Source organism: Mesitornis unicolor, unplaced genomic scaffold, assembly GCF_000695765.1.
Source record: "Mesitornis unicolor isolate BGI_N332 unplaced genomic scaffold, ASM69576v1 scaffold6841, whole genome shotgun sequence".
NCBI classification, from domain to species: domain Eukaryota; kingdom Metazoa; phylum Chordata; class Aves; order Mesitornithiformes; family Mesitornithidae; genus Mesitornis; species Mesitornis unicolor.
In genome coordinates, this window is record NW_010163257.1 from 98,123 (window position 1) to 122,328 (window position 24,206).

At 38.9% G+C, this 24,206-nt stretch overlaps 1 protein-coding gene across 1 annotated transcript in view; it reads right to left on the reverse strand.

Moving 5' to 3' along the window:
• The window catches only part of DPP6 (dipeptidyl-peptidase 6), a gene marked incomplete at its 5' end in the record, with an annotated part of 83,661 nt that overhangs the window by 27,069 nt on the left and 32,386 nt on the right, over positions 1 to 24,206 (reverse strand). The window contains 6 exons of the mRNA XM_010193906.1: positions 7,935 to 8,053; positions 10,180 to 10,227; positions 11,798 to 11,889; positions 12,474 to 12,581; positions 20,178 to 20,216; positions 21,095 to 21,218. Of these exons, the coding sequence (XP_010192208.1) occupies positions 7,935 to 8,053; positions 10,180 to 10,227; positions 11,798 to 11,889; positions 12,474 to 12,581; positions 20,178 to 20,216; positions 21,095 to 21,218 (530 nt within the window). The remainder of the gene's footprint in view (positions 1 to 7,934; positions 8,054 to 10,179; positions 10,228 to 11,797; positions 11,890 to 12,473; positions 12,582 to 20,177; positions 20,217 to 21,094; positions 21,219 to 24,206) is intronic.

The window sequence follows — 24,206 nt, forward strand, 5'->3', positions numbered from 1 at the left end:
TGCACACTCTCATTATTGCTTGCACTGATGTTTACCTAAGCATAACAACTATTAAAAACAATCTGGTTCCAGGAATGTGGTATATCAATGAGACTGTGATGTGCAAGATTTCTGTGTGGTATGTAAGGCAATACTGGACCAATGCAGTTAGGTTTTTGTGGCCAAAATGTTGATTTAAGAACTTGTGCTGTTGAATGGTAGATATCTTACATCAATTTGCAGCTCCTGGTGTCTGCTTGTCCATAGGTTGTATAAAAACCATTGTCTCCAGGTTTTCCATTGCTTTGCAGGGATGGTAGGTCTGGCTCAAATGGTGCAGGTTAAAAGGTCTGATTAAATGAAGGAACTGAGAAAGATGTAGAAAGAGGTTCATTATTCTCCTGCCTGAAGGCATGAACCAACCTTTTATTGCAGGAGCTGGACAGACATGTCCCTGATGGGTACATTATTGCAAAAAACCTGAGGAGGTTAATTATGCACCATCCACTGATGGAGACAGGCTACAGAGCTAGATGAAGTCCTGGTCTGCTCCAGTAGCCAATGGTGTTTTCCCTTGGAGAGCTGTCTTCCAGTATGAGGAAGGAAATGGGGGTCACAATACTTGACTCAAAATGTGGCCACAGGCAAACCACTACTTCTTGGTAAAAGCATGAAAATTATCATCTGGGAAAAGGTTGCAAAGGGCTTTACATATCTTTCCATAACTCGAGTTAAATGCTTAGTGCAGTATTTATTTTACCAACAATAATATTTCTATTACCTCTTCCCTGTATCCTGGTAACGCTCAGTATAGAATTATCCAGAGATATTAAATGGTATTAAGCTTTTCCTGTTCAAAGTGAAATAGATGCACAAATTATTGTCAATTATGTATCTGTGATGATTCCGTGCCCCCCTCATATCAGTGGAGAAACTGAAGCAGAATGTGGTTTGATTCATTCATGGTGAAAGATAGTTAACATGGTCTTTACTGAGATAGAAAGGATTCAGACACTTTTATTCAGAAAGTAAGTCTGCAGCAGTAGAAGACCCTGAGGTTTTTTTTGTGATCAATAATACAGACAAAAGTTTCTTGTGACTCATATGCTAGAACTAGTAGAGTTTTGTGAACGTATTTGTTGATTAAAACCCCTACCTCTAGGATTTTATGGGATTTTCAGGGAAAAAGTTTCTCAAACTCAGCATTACAAAGAGTGCAGATAAACTGCTCGATTCCATAAGAAGATGAGGAAAATAAAATGTTACTTTGTTATAGTGAAATTCACCAATAAAGCCAAGCACTTTGTTGGTTTTAATTTAGCTTTTCTTTGGAATACATTCAAGCCTAGCTAAATCAGCAAATCCCATGAAAGAATACTAGATTTCCCAAAATGTATATCCTCAAAAAAGACAAAGTCTTTATTCACTAATGGCACCTAAATATAGCTATATATATATATATACTAATCTCCAGAATTTCCAGTTTGCTCTCATTTTTAAAAAAAATAACTTTAAAAAAAATCCTTGAGCTGACTGATCCCAGTGGTGATGGTGCTGGATGCTGGCGTTTCAAAGGGTGTTCCCACCCACCCGGCTGTTGGCTGAGCTTGTATCATACTGCCCAGTGCTGGGATATACAGCACATGAGGTAGCATTAATAACCCAGTTTTCCCACTTTTCTGACCACTTGCAGCCTCCTTTAAAACTTGTTTTGCCCAGGAGTGCTGGCTAGTGGGTTTTAGTGAAAAGTTCTTGCCACATTATTAAAAGAGAGCAAGAGAGGTGCTGGTTAGCAACTACTAATTGAGTTTAGAAAGACTGCCCTCGTCAGGGTCATGAGACCTGTTTTGAATCCTGGTCTCTAAAAGCAAAAATGCTGAGCTGATACATTCTTCTAAAGCAGTCCTCATTATAAATTACTGATTATACTTAATGTCTTTTGTAATGTAGACCCATCTATGCTAAAAATTTCTGTGTATATGGTATCCTCCAGAAGTATAACCATGTATTTTAGACTTGTATCATCTTTGTGGGCAGGAGCTTGTGCTGTGACCACATCAGAGGGCAGAAAGACTTTGATCTGTAAAATGATTCCACAATGTGGTTTCAGACCACCATACTGGAAGGCTGAACCTTGCTAAATCATTCTCTGGACTCTGCAGTGTAAAATGTGATTAAAAGTGATGTCAGGACAACCTGCTACAAAGTAGAGCCAGACGATTTGATGAAACTTGGAAGTGAAAGTCTTTGCTGACTCAAAAAATAAAATAAAAGAAAAAGAAAAGATATGAAGAATAATTAAAGGATTTTTTTAATGCTCAGAATAAACCTAATAAGCGGAAGCAGCAAATAATGCTCTTAAGTGTTCCCATGTCCAGATGGTCTTTCCATATTCCATCAAAAGGGAGGAAAGAAGATAATTAAATTCTCAAAAAACGGTTTAAGGAGCTAAGAAGTTTACAGCTACATGCTGCCTCCATAAAGAACAAACTTCCAGCACTTGTATTTATAGCTGATAAATACACAAACGGAAAGAACTACATGCACAGTGGTATGAGGAACTTGACTCAGATTATGGCTAATTTGGTTGTGTTGCTTCTCCCATAGTATGAATCACTCTCAAAGAGATCTCTGTATTGCAAAGTTTTCCTATTTTGCTCTTTTGCACCACATGTTTTCTATTCATTGGACTGAACCAGCATTTTATCCAGCAGGTCTTAAGAGCTATAAATCCTATTTTTAATGATTTCACAGGCTATAGGCGTCCTTCAGCACTGTAGGGCCAGGATTGTAGTTACAGAGCCGTTGTAATTGGGGCTGCTGGCTCAGAGGAATACTTGGGGAATAGCAGATGTATACGCAGATAAATCTCTTTCCTGTTGGTTCTTTAGGTATTTTATCAAGCACAGCTCAGTTACAACACATCATTTTGCTCTGCAGCTACAAAATTGCCTGCTAGGAAAGGCAAAAATGGCTTAATTCCTCTTACTTGTGATTACTGATCTACAGCATCTAGCCTAAGCTACTGATAGATGCACTGCTAGAAAGGACACCCAAATCAGGTGATAATACTTCAACATCTTTGTTAGAAGCATATATTTTCCTTCTTTCAAAGACAGAGACAGCTTTAAAAATCATATGACCTGCAAAATACTGACAGTAAAGACCACCAGTCAGCTACCAACACAAGTTCCAGAAGCGAAAATTCTGAAAGAGCTTGGATAAACTAGAGTGATTTTATTGTATTTTGAATCAAAACAATCTTACTGATTTTGGAAAATAAGGAAGGACTTGAGACTTTAAGAAGAAGATACTGTTCCTTGTTCTAAGTTACATTGTTTTCTCTTTTCAAAGTGAAAGCTGATTTTTCCCAAAGTGGTCAATGAACGAAAGGACAATTCACAGTGTGGTGGCAAAGGTACTTCTCTATCACTAGCAACCATGCTGAGCATGAGACAATGGTTTTCTCTTAACCCTCATTACAGTCCTCTCACCTCTGTGTAACTACAATGTTCTTTGTGTCATCCCTAAAAATGATCAATCCCTTCCTGATACAGCATGATTATGGAGAACCTCAATTAGCAGGATGGCCAGCATTCCATGAACATCCGCTACCACTTTAATCACATATTAAATGGCATTAATTGCAGTAATGTATGAATGCACCAGAGATCTTCCTCAGTATTCCTCTTGTTTCAAAGCTAGAAGGCATTAACCCTTTGTGGGGAACCTCACACTTACACAGGTGCATTGGGATGGCCAAGATAAGCTGATGGCCCACGTCAGTTGATGGACTCACTAATGTAAAGGATGCTATGATGCCACTGTCTGCAATAGCAGGGACTTGAACTCCAGGATGCAGAAAATCTTTGCCAGTTCAAGCAAAAATCTCAGTGACTTTACAGATTTTTTATGAGAGTAAAGACACTGTAACTAAACCTGCTACACAGCGTACATGTAGCCTGCAGTAGAAATGGTTGCACACCCTTCCTTTCCCCATGAACAACCTCATTAGGACTTGAGTCCATAGTCCATAGGACATAGTGCTGGCAGGTTATGCTGGGGAGTGAGGGAAGGAGCCATTGAAGACAAGGGGCACCTAGGTAAAATGGAAATACTAAAACACTACACAGATGACTACAGCAGTAGTTGTTTATAAGGCTTCATCCTTCAGAGGGGGAGTTATCACCTAGAAATAGGCTTTAGTGCTTTGCTGTCTCAGAGTCATTCAGCCTTGCACCATCCATGTCTGAGACTCACTAAAGAAACAGGAATACATTGCTTTCCACAGCCAAAACTTGTAATTTCTTACACCTTTCTCTATGCAATTGAATTTTACATCCCACTGCAGATGAGAAAACCCCATTCTCCATTAAATTTATGTATAAAGTAGCAAAACGCTTCCATCCAGATCTTCTTTCTGTTTATCTTAGAGGGAATCAGTGGCAGCATCTGTGCTGGTGTATGAGAGGAGGCAGAAGTATAAGTCCATATTTTATGATGAAAATGACAGTAGGAGTGACCTTGCTCCAGCATATATTGCTTTTCTGGCAGTGTCTAGAGGAGATAATCTAACAGCAGTCTGCAGAGCATCATGTTTTCTTAGATCCTGCTACAGTAATTCAATCAGGAGCATATAAAATTAGATGAAAAATAAGGTAACTAGCCTTCTGGGACTGAGTGATTGCAATAAATGTTGCCTCCTGACAGTAAGCATTACATTGTCCTTTTGAAAGAGAGGTTACCTTTTATTATAGCGTTCCACTTCTCTCATTTCAGTTTGTGCCAGGTAGCATCGCTGTTAAGCACAGTCTGCAGGACATCAAAAAATACTTTAAAAAAATTATACGCTGCCTTTAAGGTAAAGAAGGAGTGAGCAGAAAACTTCCAACTCTTGAGCTTTGGGATCAAATGAGCAATGAAGGGCAGATTTTTCTTGGGTTGGTTTTGGTTGTGTTTTTGTTTGTTTGGTTGGCTGGTTTTGTTTGTTTGTTGTTTTTTTTTTAAATCTGTGTTTTCCCTTTCCAGTGCCTTTCATTTAAGTATCACAGAGTACTGGTTGATTAATCAAATCTTACAACTCTTGCATGCTTTTTAGAGAGGTTGAGTAACAGTCAAGTCTGTGTCTCTAAACTCAGTGAAGTTTGCAAGTGAAGATTGCAAGCAAATTAATAAAAAAGACAGAGTGAAACTGAGTCACGGTGGAAGTTAGTCCCCGAGTGTCAGTACAGAAATTATTTTCAAGTCTTAAATATTTGCCCCTGCATTTGTCCTGTGGATCACTGAGTAAATACAGATTTTTCAATTATTATAGGTTGAGTAAAATCATTTAAATTTAGCTACCTTTGAAGACATATGGCTTTGACAAAATCATACAATGGTTACTGCTGCAAACACGCTTTCGCAGGTAGTGACAAAGTATACAGCAAGACTCAAGCTCTGAGTGCTTTAATGCAACATAGATGGAGAAGAAAGCACCAAATAACAACCGGTACCATCTGCCACTGTCTAGTCATTAACATCAACTCTGACTGTGATTTTCTGGGAGGAAGCAGAGGTGGAACTCCTGGCAGAAGCCCTTGGGTAGTAGGAGATGCAAGACAAACACTTGTACACCTCTCCCCTCCAGTGGCTGCTGCTGCTCCACCTGCTCCATCACCTGCAGGGTAAGCAAGGCTCCTTGATGTGCGTTCATTCAGGAAGCTTTTCCACCTATGTATTACATGTGTATATCAATTAATAGGATTTCCTGCTAATCAAGAAGATATTAGGGTGTGACTACTTATAAGCACCCCTGAGAAAGTGAGGCAAGGCCAAGTTCTGGCTAAGCAACCTGAGAAGCTGGGGAAAAGGAAATCTCCAATTAGTGGATCCAAGCGATTCTCCACCAAACCACAACACCTTTAGCCCAGCTGTATGACCAAAGTCTGAGGAGATAATTACTTTTATCCAGAAGCTGACATTTCAGCCAGAAGAGATGTTCCACTGACCTGACCTGTATCAGTGATCTGAAGTTAGATGGACTCTACACAAAATGTGCTAAAAAGAAATTTTGTTCTTATAAACTACTTGAAAGCAAAGAAGTTGAAAGACCTCTCACTTCCAGTTATGTACATAAGGAATAACTCCACAAACTGTAATGGACTGATATTTTTATAAAATAATTGACAATGGAAATCCTACCAAGATCTCTATATTTTCTCATGTGTACATATTTTGCAAAGGTATCTGAATGGAGGCACTGACATTAGCTCCATAGTCCAAGCTGTGCTGTATTTGTGCTATACTGAGATTACAGTTTGAGAATTTTGTCCTGTAAAATGAAAATTCAGATAAAGATAAATTCAGCAGACGTAAACAGATCTAACTGTAATGAACTTATAATGGACATATTATTTACAGCAGCTGAGAATCTGGCCCACAGTTTGCTATGCAAAATCATTATTTTGTGTACTTGGATTAATGTGCACACTAATAAAACTCATTAATCTCTTCAGGTATCACTGCAGGTTTTTGTGAATGAGATATAATGTAATCCACACACATCACTTTGTAACTGTTGATAAGGCCCTTTAGAAACCTTAGTCTTTTTATTCACAAGTGTTTCTAATTATGGTAAAACAATTATCTTGGTGCAAAGGAAAGGGATACCGTCTCCAGTACCTACTGACAGCTCTTGTTGAATTGAAAACAAGCAGAAAAATATACAGGACTTTTCTTGTAAAGAGACAAACTTCATAAACTTAATAACATTTACTACAGAATTGAATGTTTAGTGGGAAATGACACTTCTCTGCATAAGTCTGCCATAATTATAGATCCAGAGATTTACACATAGTCCGTTAAGCCCATTAGTCCATTGTACTGTCAGTACTATTTCATTGTACTGTGTTGCAATCTATATCATATAGAATACCTATAAATGACCCCCAAATACAGCCTATCTTTCCTCCATGGGACAGAATATGTTTTCACAAGTGTCCATGCCCACTACTGACATTCAGCAGAGAGAGTACTTAGAGCTGCTCTACAACATCATACACAACAGCTATTTTTTCTTTCATGCTTCACACATTTGCTTGTTTCTGTTGAAAATAAGGCATTTCTTGTTGGCTTGCTCTTTGCATTAGTTGCTCTAGAGGGCATACAACCATTTAAGCAGCTTCAATCTTACCAGTGGATGACCAGTAAGAATAACGCTTACCATGGAAACCTGCGATCCAGTTCTCTGTGCATGCATTGTCTGTGCAATTTAGGATACTTAAGGAGAATCAAATTACATAGGATTAAATACTATGGAGTTCTGCATTTATTCTTAACAGAGCTGGAGAAAGCTGACTTTTACAGCCCATCTCCTGAAATTCCCTCTCTCCTTAGCTCTTTGGATACTGTAATGTATTTTCAACACTAGACCTATAGATTGCTCCAAGCTGAGGGAAATTTATGATGAACAAGTAGTGAAACACTAGATATTCTGTAGTCATATTGTCCATTAGGTAGCTTTCTGCAAACTGCCTTTTCTTGGCAAGCAGTCTTTTCATTGAAATTTACTTACTTTGAATCCCACTGCTCCCAGTACTAGTATGCATTTGGAACTCAGTCCCAGTCACTCCCAGTTAATCCTACTTGGCTGGTTTATCTCTCACAAACTTTCTGATGTTTTATCTTTAGATTTGCTGCTACTTTAATTATGGATGCTTGGAGTGGTTAAAGGAATGCACCTCTATCTTCAATAGTCAGATATGCACAGAAAAAGGTTGTGCACATCTGCTTTTTAGTTAAAAATAAAAATGCACACACACAAAAAATGTTAAGCTTTAACAGCAAAGTGACCCAGATATTTATGGCCAGTCTTCCAAAGCTGCCCACAGGTACACAGGATATCTAAAGGTATCAATGCTGGATCTAAACCCTACCCTTAGACATAACAACCACAATAACGAAGCCCAACATACCTTCACATGTCAGTAGGAAATATTCCAGATTGTGACTGAAGGATGCACTGAAATATGTGCAGTTTTCAATCAGATCACAGGACAGACATCGCCTGTTGAAGTTTCCATTTGTGCTTGCGCTGAAAAAGTTAACATAAATCCATGAAGGTCACCGAGCAAATGTTATCTGGAAACAACATTACTTGAACCTTACTGTACTGTAGAATAAGAACATAAATATAATGTGCCCAACATTAGTAAGAGACAAAGCATTTCCATTTGGTTGAGTTTAAATGGCAGTAATGACTTTTCTTTTGCCTGGATGGAGAATATATAAAAGGATACTGATGTCTTTCTTTGCAAGGTCAGGTGGCTATTAAGGAAGGTATAGTTTTTAAAAGAATACGTTGATTGCAATTCCACAAGAGGAAGTAATAATTTGGTGAATGAAGGCATAAAAGAATAGAGCAGTATTTCTTCATCTACTTATAACAGACAATAAAGAGCTGGAATTGCTTTCTTTAAGCTTGTTACTGGTTGCCTCACTGGTCTGATTTGCTATCAGCTGTCTCAGAGGCCAAAGCCCTTTTTTGGGGTTTAAATAATTGCTCTTATAAAATCCCAGTAGAAAGAAAATATTGTGTTATGGGGTCTGCTTTTGAAGAAGGTAATATGGCCTGTCCATATGCTCAGAAGTGTTTTATAAACGTCTACTATAGGTTAAAGAATGAATTACAGATTATTAGCAAATATTAATAAATAAAATTTCACACTGTTACAGCATTTTGAAACTTTAAAATGCTTCAAAAATATTCGCTAACAGATCTTTCCAGCATTACTGTAAAGCAGGTGAGTGTTTTTTTGCTACCATTTCAAAACAGAAAGAAAGGAGGCTGAGCAACCTGTTCTTATTAGGTTCTCATTTAGCCTCAGATCATGTCCCTGCCTTAAATTCTGTTTACAAGCTACTAAATCAGACACAAAAAGGCAAAAAAACCCCCAACAAACCTAGATCTTCATCTGATATAAGCTGTCAGAGCTCCAGTGGAGCTCTGATAATGGATACACACCATTGGGTTAACACCCTTGGGCTGGGACGAGAGATGGTCAAACTATTCAATGCAAGAAATCAAACATCTGAAGTGAGGCCAAGATCACTGTGTAATCAAAGTAAGATCAAGGACATTGAGATTTTTGGCATTTCTCCCTGTTGCCCATGCAGGATGGTGAGGTTAATGAGGCACCGGGGTGAACTGCACGCCAAGAGGAGCAAGGGGTGGGAAGCACTTTGACTCATGCCAGCAGCAGCTGAGCAGCTGTGCCTGGACCCAGCATTTAAAATGAGACTTTCTTCCCATTTCAATAGAAATTATTGGACAAAATATTTTATTTTTTTTCTTCAAGAAAGTAAACACTGAGCTGAGCTACTCTCAAAAAAGTGTGGAGTGCAGTGAACAGGCATAGAAATCTCAAAAGGAAAAAAAAATATCAATTACAGGTAATTTAGTTTGCCCTACTTTCCTCCATGAGGGCAAAAAGGTATGACATAAAGTTAGAGAAGGAAAACATACTGACAATCCCTTACCAAATGATGCTATCACCAGCCCTGCCTTTCATTGCAGATGCTGAGAGGACAGCAGGGGTATTGAGAAGAAAAGTCGGACAAATGGAATAATTATTCCAAAATTATTATTTTTAAGTTTGGGTTTCCTTCTTTTGTGATCTGCTTCCACAATACTTTGCGACTGCTGCACTACAATCAGTCTTTTACTCATCATACAATTACAGAGGATACTAAAGTAATCTGGAATTGCAGAAAAATGTTTGCAAACATAACATATTGTTATGTTACGTTATTGTTATTTCTTTTCAATTTCATGAAGAGGTGAGGTGCTATCAAATTTCCATGAAAACTGCTATCTGGAAGTATAAAACAATTTATACCATTAGTATATTCAATTCTGAATTCTTTCAAGTGTTAAGCAGCTCTGCTGGAAAGTTTTGTGACAGTTTATCAATCTTGAGACCAATTAAAAATCTGCAATAAAATAAGACAATTGCTAAACGTAAAACATCTCCAAATGTCAAGCATTGTGATCACTATTGTTATGTTGTTCTGTCTATTCCAGTGACACATTGCAAGATCTTGCAATGCCATTAAGGACAAACACGTAACAAACTGTTTCTGTTGCAATCACTTATGTAATGATTCATATAAGACTGAAAAAATGGGAAACTCTGTATGTGAAATTTGTAAAGCACATACCTGTATAAATGTCTCCTCCTTGGCAAATCTTCTGTGCTGTGGAAATAACTGAGGGGAAAAAAATCAAGAGGCAAATGTATCATTAGAAGGGTGTTTACAAGTATCTCATGTATCTTCATTCACATACTCATTTTCCTGATCTTCTAAAGGCAAGGGAAGTTTAAACTGAATTAGAAAAACGTACAGAAGGACATATGAGGGGAAAAACATACAGAGGGACACAGAGGCTCAACAAGTATGTTGTAGGTTGCCCTTACGGTTAAAATAAGCACGGATATATTTAGGATCAAAACGGATCAAGTGATTAAGTGAAAGACCTTCACATTTTCACCTTTACATTTATAGCTCAGAATTTCCTTTAAACACCTTTTTTCTTTAGAATCAATTTTTACTTCTCTGATGATTTTTTATTCTTTGCCCAGATAGATAGCTAGCTGGGGGTCTGAAAAGGCAGCTGGACTTTCAGGGAAGATGGAATATGAAGTTGAAGAATTCACTTCATTGTCTTTGGTGCTGAGACTGTAGTGAACTCCTTTTCTGGAGCAAAAGCCCTGTTGTGTGGCAACAGCTTCTGAGGGCCACAGGGAGGTGGTTTTCCTGACCTTGAGTCAGTCAGTGCTGCTCGAGTTAGCCAACCTCAGTCCAACACACAGGGTTCAGATTGATCCCTCTGATGCATTTCATGTGAACAATGACAGATCACAGGAGCAAAAGTAGCATCCATGGGGTGAATAACATCTCAGGAAGGACATTCAGCCCAGCTGATCTGTTCCAAAGAAGCTGCACTTGCCTGGACGTGCATTTTCATTGCACAAACCGTACATGGTATTTTCTGCTTGATGGGACAGTTAAAATGCATATAAGACTTTTGTGCTAGTTTGCTACTTAGCTCTGCCAAGTGGTAAAGACCCTTATGTCGTGCTGAAGTTATTGATAATTAAGGGCGTTCAAAACCTTGAAGGAGCATCGTGCTTGGAATGATCATTCAAAGTTTGTCATATTCCAGAGGTGTTTCATTCAGTGACCTTAAAGAAAATGTGAGGTGAACACCTTGCATCCAGCTGAAACTTTGTCTCAAAATGAGTCTATAAGGTATTTGTTTCCAGAAAACCTTCCAAATATTTTCTTACCTAATTTCTTGAAATGTATTTTAAAATGTAAACATTTACAGAAGTTATTTTACAAGCATAAAGGGAAAATGTGAAGAAAGGAGTTTTTTGGTATTCTAACTGAATATCTTTTTATAACACATTGATATTTTTGCAGATCAATAAGGGATTCTTTCTAAAACTGACTATCTAGGTGGTCAGTGATAATAGACTTCTTTCTTTCAGAGGTCAATATCGGAAGCTGGAGCAGGAGAAATCCCTCCTCTACACAAATGTATCTAATAGTCACAGAAACAGAAGACTGAACTATACAGAGAAAACCAAAATAAGACAAGATATATGGAATGCTGTGAGAGGTTAAGCCAAAATGGACACAGCTTTTCCTGCTGCCTTATCCCCATCTCCTTATGTCCATACATTTCAGATGCACACACAACCCCATTGTAACTAACCCTATAGGCCAGGGCTAAACATGGGAAGACTGATTGGGCAGACCAAAGTTTACTTACATTTTATGCCTCTTTTCATCGTATGCCAATATCTTTGTCACATCCCAGTCACCAGATGTAATAGCCTGTAAATTATCACTGCTACTGTTGGGCTGCCGGAAAGAAGAGAGAATTTGATTTCTTTATTTTTAAAAGAAGAAATCTGAGCAAAGCTTCTCTGCTGGAAAAGGGAGCTCTTTTGACTCCATTAGCTATGAAAGATAAACCACACGCCTGTACTTTCCACCCCTCCCCCTGCCATTTCTGTGAATCTGCAGGCATAGAAATAATACAGAGTCAGAATCATCTTAACCATAACTCCAGTGAAGATAATGGGATGAATTGAGCACAGAACAGCTTCAAACCCCTTCCTCTAATCCAGCATGTCCATGAGCTTCTAATTAATCCTTTATGGCAGTATAGGGATTTACTTATTTATGTACAACTAAGAAGGCATTAAAAAACTGAAACAAAGCAATGATATTGTTTGGAAATAGGTAGTTGGTTGACCTTTTTCTTTTAAGTATCTCATCTGGAAATTCATGTTATCTTATGCCCAATAAGCCATTAGTGAAGGTTTTCTTTTATGCATATTGTACATTTGCACCTTCCAGTCTCACCACTATGAGGACAAATTCTACTTTTTATTGCTTGCTGCTGCAGGTGAGACCCAAGGCAGTGGCAGCGAGTAAGTCACCTGTGATGACGACATGGTGATGTGGTAGAACTTCCCGCGTCCTCCCTGGGGAATGGCTCGGACAAAGAAAAACTTCCGACCGTCCTTGGAAAAAATTGGCTCTTCATTCTGTAAGTGGCAATTTTAAGGGTTGTATTAGCATTAATTTATTGTATTTGAAATTGCTCAGCATTGCAAAACTCTGCAAAATGAATTCACACTCAAACAGAGAGTGCTTTTTAACAGCAACCTGAGGTAAACAAAAAAACCCACTGAAAACTAGATAAAGTTTTGAAAATTATTGCTTCTGTGCTCTCAGGGAAGCAGATCTCTTTCAGCTGTGGGAAGACAGGGAGACAGGCAGCAAGAGGCATTCCTGTGCTATAAAGTAAATTTCCTTTTGCAAAGCAGAAAGTGCGCAGGTATAGCTGACTGCTCGGGGCATTTGGAATTAAGCCTTTAGAAATGGTTCGAACCTTGCTGGCACAAGTATGACAAACCCTGTTTACTCTGCTGGAAGAATTGATCTATTCCTGTCCTCAAGGAAACACAACTAACAGCATCTCACTGCTGTCTTTTCCTACTCTCTTACAAATGCTTATTTCACTGAATTATTTATGAAGGGGAGGATACCTTGCAAAACTGTCTTTGACAAAGAGCTCCCATGTGAATGTGATGATTGACTTTTATTGGGTGACTACAACTTTCAACCAGAGACACAAGAGACTCAGCAGAAGGAAATCAAACCCCACATATGGCAAGCAAGCATTTCCTGGAAAGGTCTTTGTTTTCCTTTTGTACAAGAGCTCTAAGGCACATGGGAAGTCTCCACTGCAGGAGATGGTTGAACAGTAGATGACAAGAGAAAGCAGAAGGATGGTCCATATGGTGTGACACAGTAGCACTGTACCAAGGGAACTGGCTAGTTGAAGCTCCTCTGCTCTGTATTTTGAATAGCTGGGACTAAAAGAAGAGCTGAACCTCTGCTGACCCTCTCCTGTGCTGTCAGGCTTTTCTGGGGACTGGCTGAGCCCTTTCTGCCCCAGCCTCTGGCTCCATGGAGCTTTATGTTTTTTTCCTCTTCCAAGGACAGTCCACAGGGAAACTGTTGCCCAACCTCTTCTAGGTTGTCCATTGGTTCAGTGCTTAGCAAACACCCCGGCTTTCTGCTTGACACATGCCAAGCAGAACCAGCACACTGAACCAGCAAGAACTTGATTTCACAGAGGGACTTACAGCTAATGCAAATACCTACAGCAATAAATAAACATTTTTATTTCTCATAAGCTAACATGTTACACTTAAAGTATGTTCCTTTGCTTCCAGTTCTCTACTGATTAATTCTTTTCCACTGTTTATCAGATTTATCAGCACTTAATTAGGTGTTCAAATTGTTTGGTTTTCCTTTTATTTTCCCCTGCTTAGGTATTCAGTACATTTTAAAATATGTCCATTTACAGTTTGTTGCAGTTCTACGAAATAATGCTTTCATTTGTTTCTGACATTGCCCTGGAACTCGAAATACAAAACTCTATTATTTCCAAATGTCTTTCATGACAGGAAAATCTCCATTGACAAACAGCTGTGATAACTTGGGCAAACCTTCTGCTCAACAGGCTTTCCTTTACTGAGGTAAACAGCAGTGAGTTCACCCTATGTTTCTATATCTGTGCCTATTGCATTAGATATTCCAGCAATATGTCTCTGCCAGCGGGAGCGGGTGTTGTGCAGTTTGGCTTGAGGTTCATTCAGAGTTACAGGAGAAGAAGGTCCACGGCACGGATGACAGATGCGAGACGCTAGCACTCGGCTGATGCTATGAGACAGTCTGCGTGCATGTTCCTGTTGTCGGAAAGACAACACGTTGACACAACCAGAGTTTTAAGATCTTGACAGAGATGGTGACTTACTCTGGATGGCAAGTAGGGGGGACACCAAGCTGAGAGGTATTTGGAACAGGATTTTATACTGTTGGGAGCTATGCTGAGCATGTAATTAAAATATTCTGCGTGTGATACAGTTTGAACCTTTGGCTGACTATAATTCACTGACTGTCCAAGACACCAAAACATAGGAGCACTCTGTGAAAATAAAAGGAGACCATTTTGATGCTGGTAAAAGAAAACACTTTTCCTATGCAACAGGTAGGGACTTTCCAGGTTTTTTTGCGCTAGGAGGCTTATGGAAGCAGTTGGTACCAGAGGGTGCAAAAAGGGATAGAACAAACTCATGATTCATTAACAGACCCTAAAGGGAATAGACATGGATACTGTCTCAAATGTTTTTAATCTTTTTATTGTAGATGGTGCTGAAATATGAGAGGACTGGACTGCAGAAAGCAGCCAGCTCACACACTGCCCCTAAATACCATCAACTGCTGTAACTGCTAAAGGTGGAGCAGAGGAAGCAGCAGTGAGGCTCGGTAGGGCACTTCTTAAATCTTTATGGCTCTTGTCTTTTTGCTCCGATAGATCTCTGTAGTTAGACAAATGAATTCTACCCAAACAGTCAAGGCCAGCTCCCAGAAATCCTCTGCTTTGTGCAGATGAAGGACAAAGCTGTCCTCATGTCAGCTACACATAGCAATAACCCAGTGCTCTCAGGCTCAGATATAATGGGGAAAAGAAAAAAGTAAGGTAACTCTTGTATGATTCTACAGCAGCTTAAATTGAAACCTAAATCTGACTAAAAGTAAGTATGGGTCCCTGATCCCATTTGCCTTTCTGGGCCTGTGTGTACAGACCATGGCCTGGTTCAGGAAGCAGATCTATCCAGAGTTGCTCACCTGTGATGGGCGATTGTCCCCAGGGTGGAGGAGGAAGAAAATAGTGGTTGGAGTTGAGGACTACCCAGTCATCCTCAGAGTTGAAGGAATAATCACTAGACAAAGGATGACTCTGTGGCTGGAGAAGGAATTGCTGGGACTAACCAACCTACATCTCTACCAGTAAAAGAAAGAGGCAGCAACTCTATTTCCAGCAACTTGTTTGTTGCTGTGTGTCAAAATGATGCCACCAAAGGCTTCAGCTTTGGTGGAAGAGATAAGATGATGGGAGGCTGCTAGAGGGAACCATGACTCCTGGAGGGATCAGTGCTGGAGTTCAGAATTTTGCAACACAGGTCACTCTAACTGCAAATGGTCAGGAGAAGAAACCGAGGCTCAGAGGCTTATGCCAAGTTTGGCAGAATGAGGATGCATGAGGAGATATTGCTAAGGGCAGTCTGATCTTCTGTAGAGGTCTTAGAGAAGACACAGAACAAAGAATAACAAGGAAGCACTGGAACAAGGAACAACAATTAAAAGAAAGCTAGAGTAGAGGTATTAGAGAGAGATAATTGAGCATCAGTGGATCTGCAGCCACTCTCTGATCCTCTCTGACCCCAGAATTAATGATTTTGCTCTGTAGGTGTTTATTATTACATGGAAATGCCCCAATTCTTTAAGTGTTACAGGGCAATAGCTCTAATAAACAGATAAGAGTGACATAAATCCTTTTAACTCTTTGCATTTTGGCAAACCGTTTATTGAATTCCAATGAAGTATTATAAATAACCATCAGCATTACTGTGACAATGATGTCACCTCCTTCTTTGGGTGCAGGGGGAAGATCTCTTTTCATTCCCTGCCACACTCAGCCCCTGGGGCAATGTTGTGCTTCATCCTGCATCCCTGTCCCTATGATCATCTGTAGTAGAGTGCACCACACCAATGACCATCTCTGAAGCTGGGCCACCTGCCACCAAAATACAAGGTCATCAACTGGAGAGGAGCCCATGCCTCTCGGTATCAATTCCCTCCACTGGATTAAATAAGGACTCTTCACTTAAGCACCAAAGATTCTGCTTTGCTATCCCTGGCAGATGAATTTGGGTATTTGAATTATGGGGTTTTGGGTCCTATTTCCGCTTTTTCTTTTTTTCTTTAGGGCAACATTAGGTCAGTAAGGTCAGCTATGGGGTTGTTACATGACAAAAGGGCTTTACAGGGTGAAAAGTCAGTCTTGTTTGTAAGGTTCTCTGAATTCTGTTTTATTTAAAAAATCTCATTTCATACTGCCTATTAACTATGTGTATGAACCATTACTATCATACTATCATCAGGATTAAGGCAAGGGAGTTGTAAAAGAAAATTAGTGTGAGGTTTTCAACATTTCAACCTTTTGACAGAGCAAAAGTCTTTAGTTTCAGACTGAGGTGACCTGAAATGCTAAGGGAATACGAGGACTAGTATGAAAAATGCAGCTCAAAGGAACTGTTATCAGGGGAGGTCAGCCAGTCCACGCAAGCAGTTTTGGAGGTTATATGTCTCTAAACAATTTTGTGGTAATCTTCTGGTCCTCCCAATGTCAATGTCAAAAACCACAGCCTTTGGTGGAGTTAGAATTGCACCCTGGTTTATAATTAAATTTGTTCAGGCCACATTCACAATTAAATAAATAAACCAATTAAAACGCCCAATTAAAGCCAATTAAATTAAAGTTTATCTTCAGCAGGTGCTCAGAAATTGTCTTATTTCTCCCTTGCTGACTCATTTTCATTATATAAACATCACTGGCACTATGGGAAAATAGCTTCTTCACAAAAATGGAAACAAAATTGTTTTCAGCTATAATTAATGTTCAAAATAATTTGTATATTTAAGCAAAAATATGAGTTAAGTTCAATCTGGCTTTTATGCTTAGAAGTGCACAAGCAAGTATATAAATAAAAGCAGTAAAAACTTCCAAAGTCCCTAGGAAGTTTTGGTGAGCATGTGCCTGTTCTTGTTTGTGCAAAAGGTTTGAAAACTCTTGCTGTATCATCTGACAAGGAGTGACAGATACTTTCTAGCAAAACCTGTGTAAATATTGTATACTTCTTATTATATTTTGAGTACCTTATCCTATTTTTTGGCCATAAAGACAGTGACAACAGTATTTATCTTTGTCTGTGTTGAAGAGATTTTGGACTTGAATAAATTTCACTAATGAACCTAAGCACAAAAGGGAACACGAGATCATTTACTATGACCCTCCACACAGATTACTAAATCTCACTGAGTTACCAAGCTACTACTACAACAATATTCAAATTTATGGGTTGTATGCCCAATTTCAGAACTCCCAGCATTTCACACAGCCGAAAAAAAGTCAACCCTGTCATCCTTGGAGACTCCCTCCTGTCCCTGGTGTGTATCTTCTGATACTGATATCTCTCTTTCATCGTCTCCTCCTCCCAGCCTCCTGTGAAGTCTGTCTCTGTTCCAGGAAGACCAGATGTGCTTAAACTCCCAAGAAAAAGGTAAAGTTCTGGTATGCTTTTCAAACCAGGTATAGGGAACACTTTGAAGTATTTTAACGTGTGAGGCAAGCAGATTCTGTGATCCTACTGATTAAAATTTGGGGTTCTTCTCAAAAGGAAGTCTGGTCAATGGAGCACACAAACCAAGTTGGCCAACCATGCAGTGGGTCTCTTCTTCAGAGTGGGCTGAATTATGCTCCAGATCCTTTGATTGTGTAACCACACTACAGCAGCAAATTGGGCACCTGGCTTATATCCATACACCCATATTAAAGTCTCTCAACTCTTCATCCTGAACTGAGTCACACTCCTGAGCTCCTTCAGTAGCTGCCTAATGTGCAATTCATCTCCTTAAATAGGTTATGGGACTTGCACTAGTGTTTAACATTTTCACATCATTCTCATAGTCAGATACGCATGGCATGAAAATAACTTCTTAGTTGTTTAGATTAATGTGTCACAGAGTAAGAGGTAAATGCAGAAAATAGAGTTATCCTAGTAATAATGTGTTCAGTCAAAACTAGAATTTTAAGTAATTCTGTTGTCAGAAATACAGGCAAAGGAGCTCTGTAATTCTTCAGACTCTTACAAAAGCTTTTGAAGAGTACTATCAAATGTCTCCAAAGTCCATAGCAAATGTTATCTTAGTTTAGCACTGAGATGACTGACTCATTTGGATGTAATGAACATCCTTCTCTAACTTCAGACTAAGTATATGATATTTGGAGATGCAGCAAAACAAACTATATTTCCCTGGAGCAGGCCTGTTAGAGATTAAGAGATCATTTACTGCAGTTACTTAGGACAAAGCACCACCTTTTAACACTTGTTCATGTAGTAGGTAAAGGACTGAAGAACCACACCAGTGATTTTTACACAGCAGTGTAAAAACACAAGTTCTACTAGCTGCACTATACAGCATTAATGGAGATGCTAGTAAATAACAGTGAAAGGATTAAAAATCTCCTTGGATTTATAAAATAAATTAATCCTGTGAGGTACTTTTTTTTTAAAGTTAACATAGGGGCAATTTAGTTTTCTCTTGACTTGGCTTGTCTTTGAAGGTTTGGTTTTCTATTCAAGTCAACACTGTCTTTATGAATGTAAAGAATATTCAGCAGTATTTTTACTCTATACCCGAGTATACCAGGAAAATATTATTTGAAATGCTTGGAACACAAAATCTATTTCGTCTGTAAAATCATTTTTTATCTGGAACAGACATAGCCTATTGCTGTAAGACAGCCACCGAGATCATTGTTCTCGCTGTGAACTGTTGGATTGCAGTTTCTACAGGTTCTTGGATCCTCTGAACAAGCTGTGACAAAAATGTGATATGCCGTAAATCTGGACCTAGCAAAATATAGTACGAGATCTTTATCTGATGTGCTGCTCCCTGTCTGGCACTCACACATCCCGTGAAAAACAGTTCAGTATTGGTATCAGCAGCTTCTCTCTAAAGAACAGCTTAATCAAATCTGAGGTTACTTCACAAACTGACTAGTGGGGAAGTGCTATAAATGATCTTCCAGAGACTTACATGCTGGAAATCTAGAGATTTTATACAGACATATGTTGAAAAAAAAACCCAAACAAAACCCTTTTCTGAAAAAAATGAAAAAAAAGAAAGAAAATCCAATAAATTAAAACTTTTTTGGGGTTTAAATTCTCTATCTTATTTTCTATTTCTATTTTTTTTGAGATTTATTTACGTCTTTGTTTTATTTCATTTGAAGGATGGAAGCACATAACAATACGAATAGTATTATGCATAAGTTACATTGTCAGAGGAATTATGTGACACAGATGTCTGTTGAAACAGGACATTAAACTGCATCAGGTAGTTTCTCCCCATTCTAGGCTGCATGTAAACTCTCATTGATTTAACTGCCCCATTGACAATTTTACTTTTTCACCTTTCTTACATGTGCAAATAACTGCTGAGTGACACAGATAATTTTGTCAGATTTAGCTTAAATGACTTAAAATCCAATCTGTGAGATTTTGTCTCTAAATACACACAGGCACTTAATAAAATGATCTTTGATCTTTTCAACAGCAGACTTCTCTCCTAACTAGAAGACCAGAAAACAATTGCTGTACAGTTTAAAATCATCATCAGGCTCAAAGCAGGCTATGAAGGGCTGCCTCTTAGGCTGACGTGTCTCACCCAGATACTGTCAGTGGGTGAATTTCCACCAGCATCAGCTTTTTGTCTCGTTTAAATCAAAGTAAATTGTGGGCTGAGAATAGTGGAATCTACCAGAGAAGCTGGCATCTTCCAGAAGAGCTTGTTTAAAACTGGGAGACTGTTTTCTATAATACAAACCATGCCAATGTCCAAGTATCTTTCTCAGGTTTGAAAATAATTTTTTCTCTTCAGGGAAAAAACAGTGAAACAAATACCTACCAAAGACTTGACTGCAAAGAGAAGATCACTGTTACCTGTCTGTGCAGCCAGCCTTCACTTTCATCTTCATGTTTCTGAAAGAAAACAAGATCATTAAATACCATAATTTGCATGTATTACATTTTGCTTATCAGTGTAGGAAGCAGGTGTATTGAATCTGAAAAGTTGATCAGAAATACAAAGAAACTTTAAATATGTGCTTCAGGAATATAATCCAGTGGCTGCTCTCCTTGTCTTTCCTCTCTGATGAATAAGCATGCACTCATTCAAGAAAGCACTTTACTCATTCGGACAAAACACATAAATCCACAAGATACATTATTCACCAAAGAAATAAAGCTTGTTAAGAAGCAAATAAAGGTTGAAATAAAAATTGTTAAGAAAAGATTATGCACTGTGCTTTATTCACAGTATTACATAATTTATTCAAGGGACGGATATATCAGAACAGTTTTCTACTGTGGAAACATCTATGCCAGTTCAAAAGATTCTATCTGCTAATACTTACACAGGTTATACCAATGAAGCATTTACATTAGCGTGTCTACAGAAGGAATTAATTTACTACAATTAAAATGTGGGTAGATAAGCGTGAGACATTTTTAATGCCATTACACATATATAATGCCATTACACTAGAATGTTGCAAAGATATTCAGGTTACAGACTGTCAATGTACGATGTGTGTTTCTGCATGTATACAGTTATTTCAAGACAAGTAACAACTCTCTTACACACACACACACACACACACACACACACACACAGAGTGTTCCTGGCTTTCTAGAAGGCATAAAAAAAAATAAATATTGCCAATATTGTTTATATTCCATAACTGCCTAAATAAATGTGTGACAGCTGACTTGTCACTAGGTAAAATCACTGAAATACTTTCTCCTCACATGGGTTATGAAAACAGATGACTAGCGACTGTTTGGTGCATCTCTCCTACCTTTGTGCAGACTCCCGTGGTCGCATCGCACAGCGTCAGGATGGACACGTTCTGGGCCCTGTTCAGCCAGTTTACCGCCACCTTGGTGCTGGTTGCCCATTTCACCATGGTTATGTAGTAGTCCCTGCAAACACAGACATTCATAAAATGAATTACAACACTGCCATCCTAATGAATTGCCACCTGGCAGAGCAGTTGGAGGCTTCTGCAGGCAAACGGTCCAGGAGAGATCTCTGGTTATTAAGAATACTTCGTCGTCTTGTCTCTAGGCTTCCTTATGTATGGATTTCAACCCCTAAAAATGACATTTTTAGGGCTGTGCAGATGTTTTATCTGCCACTCCTGAAAGTCATTTTCAAAGAAGAGACAAATTCAGAGATAAAGAATCTTTCAAGCTCTTCAGGCTTCCAAGAAGGACTGAAATGCCTGGAGCTACAAATTTATGCACAGGTGAAAAAGAAATTGCAAACAATTTCCACCCTGATCAGTTTATCAGATGACCGTCACTGCCAATGGCTGGAATCTTTCTGCTTGTGAAGAGTTAATGGCCTCTAAATAGGCCTACTACACACCAAAACATCCACGACTTCTGCATTAAAAGGATAATAGCAAGAAGGATAGAGTTTAGAGAGACACAGAGTTTCTGCAAAACAGATGAAGCTGGCTGCCATAAAGGTGTCAACAGAGATGGGACAGTTTGCATTGGCAAAACCTCCATCCCACACTCCCTGCACCATTCTCTATTGCTGGACATAGGTTGGGATAATATTTGGAGTAAATGACCGGTGTGGGCTGCACAGCCTGGTAATCAATATCTTTAGGAAAAGTCCTGTGAAATACGGAGCACTAGAATCACCTAAAATACAGGACCACAAATAAATACACTGATGGTCACCTTCTCAGAGCCAGCCTGTGGTGGTGCTTGCAGATGGCCACCAGCAACTCAGGGCTCCACCACTTCATCTGTGGGGTAAAACTGGCTAAGCTGACAGAGCTGGTGATGTTTTAATATACTGCTGGGCTATGTGGGCCAAAGAGATCCTTAAATTATAATATGACTTTTCACAGCATACAGTCTATAAAAAATTTATTAGTTCATTTGTTTGCTATAAAATATGTATAAGGAATTGTTGCTCTCATTGGAATTAATGTGCTGTGTCACTGGAGAGTACTTTGTGTTCTGGCAAGCGCTCCTGTACATACTGAAGAGAAAGGGCAAAAGCAACAAAGGCACATTTGTCTAGCAAAATAACAAGTTGGAAATTGATTTTGTAGTTTTCAGTAATATTTAGTGCCTGGATTTGGCTGGGGAAAAATAACAAAAGCCCTCAACAATTGCATCCACTGTTCTGGAAGGAAGGATACTTCCAGGTGAAACAACAGCTGTCTGAAAATTCAGTGCCTGAAATAAAATTGTAATTTTAGTCTTTTATCAGGAACAGCATAGGCCCTAAGAGGGAAAAAAACAACAAAGCAAAACTAAACTGTATAACCATCTCTTTTTTTCCCCTCAAAATTAACTAAGCAGATTCAGTCTACCCAAAAAATGAATGTGAATTGACTACATATTGTGGCTTGGAGCACTTTTTCCATAAATCCAATTTAAAGTTTGAGGGATATGTATTTGATTTTTACATCCCTCTTGCTGTTTGAACACAGGAGTCACAGTTCTTTCTCAAGAACTTTTAATTATTATTTTAGGTCAAACATTATTTTCTCTACCACCCCAGAGATGGGCATGGAGTCTCAATTTCTCTCTGAAGCCTCTTCCAGCCATCAAGTCCTTGGATACCCCAGGCAACTGCAGGTAGTCATATAGTTATTATTTTGGCCTCAGAGTAGTGTAGAATCTTTAATTTACTTCACATCTCTTTTGTAGGATAACCAAGTTTTATGTTTCCCATTTTGCAGAGGAAAATGAGGCAATAAGGTGTGATTAATCTCAGTTAATTTTAAACATCTGCAGCTCCAGCAGCTGCATTCGTTGAGTCAGTGCATTTCCCAAGCCCTCTTTGCCTGACCTGTCCCAGAATTTATACAAAGATAATTTAAGGAGAACCTGTTTCTTCCCATAGAGTGAAGGGAAGACCCTAAACCACTTTGTCTGTAGACATTCACATCAGAGCAGATTGCACCCTCCCAAAGGAAAGGAAAAACTTGTCTGAGCCCTTTCAGGAAAGGTGCAGTCGTGCTCAGCTTTGGGATGTATTTCCCCATCCCAATAAAGATGTCGGTGGTTGGGTTTGCAGTTGTCAGAGACCGGTTATTTTCCAGCACCCTTATTCAAATTCTAACTTTACTTGGCTGCTTTTTGGAGGTATGCATCTAAAATATGAGGTATGAATCTAAAAGTATGACAACAGTAATAAAGCCATAAACCCCCCAAAGAAGATACAATGATATAATTTTTGGCCAAGTGAGAGAGAGCAGCTCAGCGCATGGTCCCTGGGGCACAGCTGGCTCCAGTCTCTGGTCTGGAGTTGAGCTGTCTGAGTTTCTCCATCATTTATTTCTTCATGACCTAGGAAAGGACAATTTCTGCACTCAGGGAAGATAATGTCTTTAATTTGCCACCTGGGATGCAAATATGATGTGAAAAATAAGTTAGATCTTGGCCCAGCTCTGGTCACCTGCTGCTGTAACTGTTCTGGTCTAATGGTTTTCACCAAAATAAAAAATGCCTGTCAGGCATCAAAAGTTGTAATACTTTTTCCCCCCCCTGCAATTTCCACCTCTTCACTTTCTTCTTCTCACAGAAAAGCATGATGTTGCAGAAAATTCAGCAAAAATGCTCACAGTGAAAGACTTTTTTAAAAGGAAAAAATATCAAAATTGTACATTTTCCCATAAAATATATTTTCTGATCATCAGCTTTGCTTTTTTTTTTTTTTTAAATTGGAAAATGTCCCAGTTTTGTGGAAAATTTCTGACTTCCTTTAATTCTAAAAGAAAAAAAAGACTCTGGCATATCTCCACTTTATCCTCATCTTTATTAATTGTACTAAAACACTTTGCTCCAGACAGAGAGAACACCAAGAAGTACCGCTCTGCCCATATATCATCTGTGTGAACAGATTGAGCACAGCGCAATGGTTCAGATAGGACCGCTCTT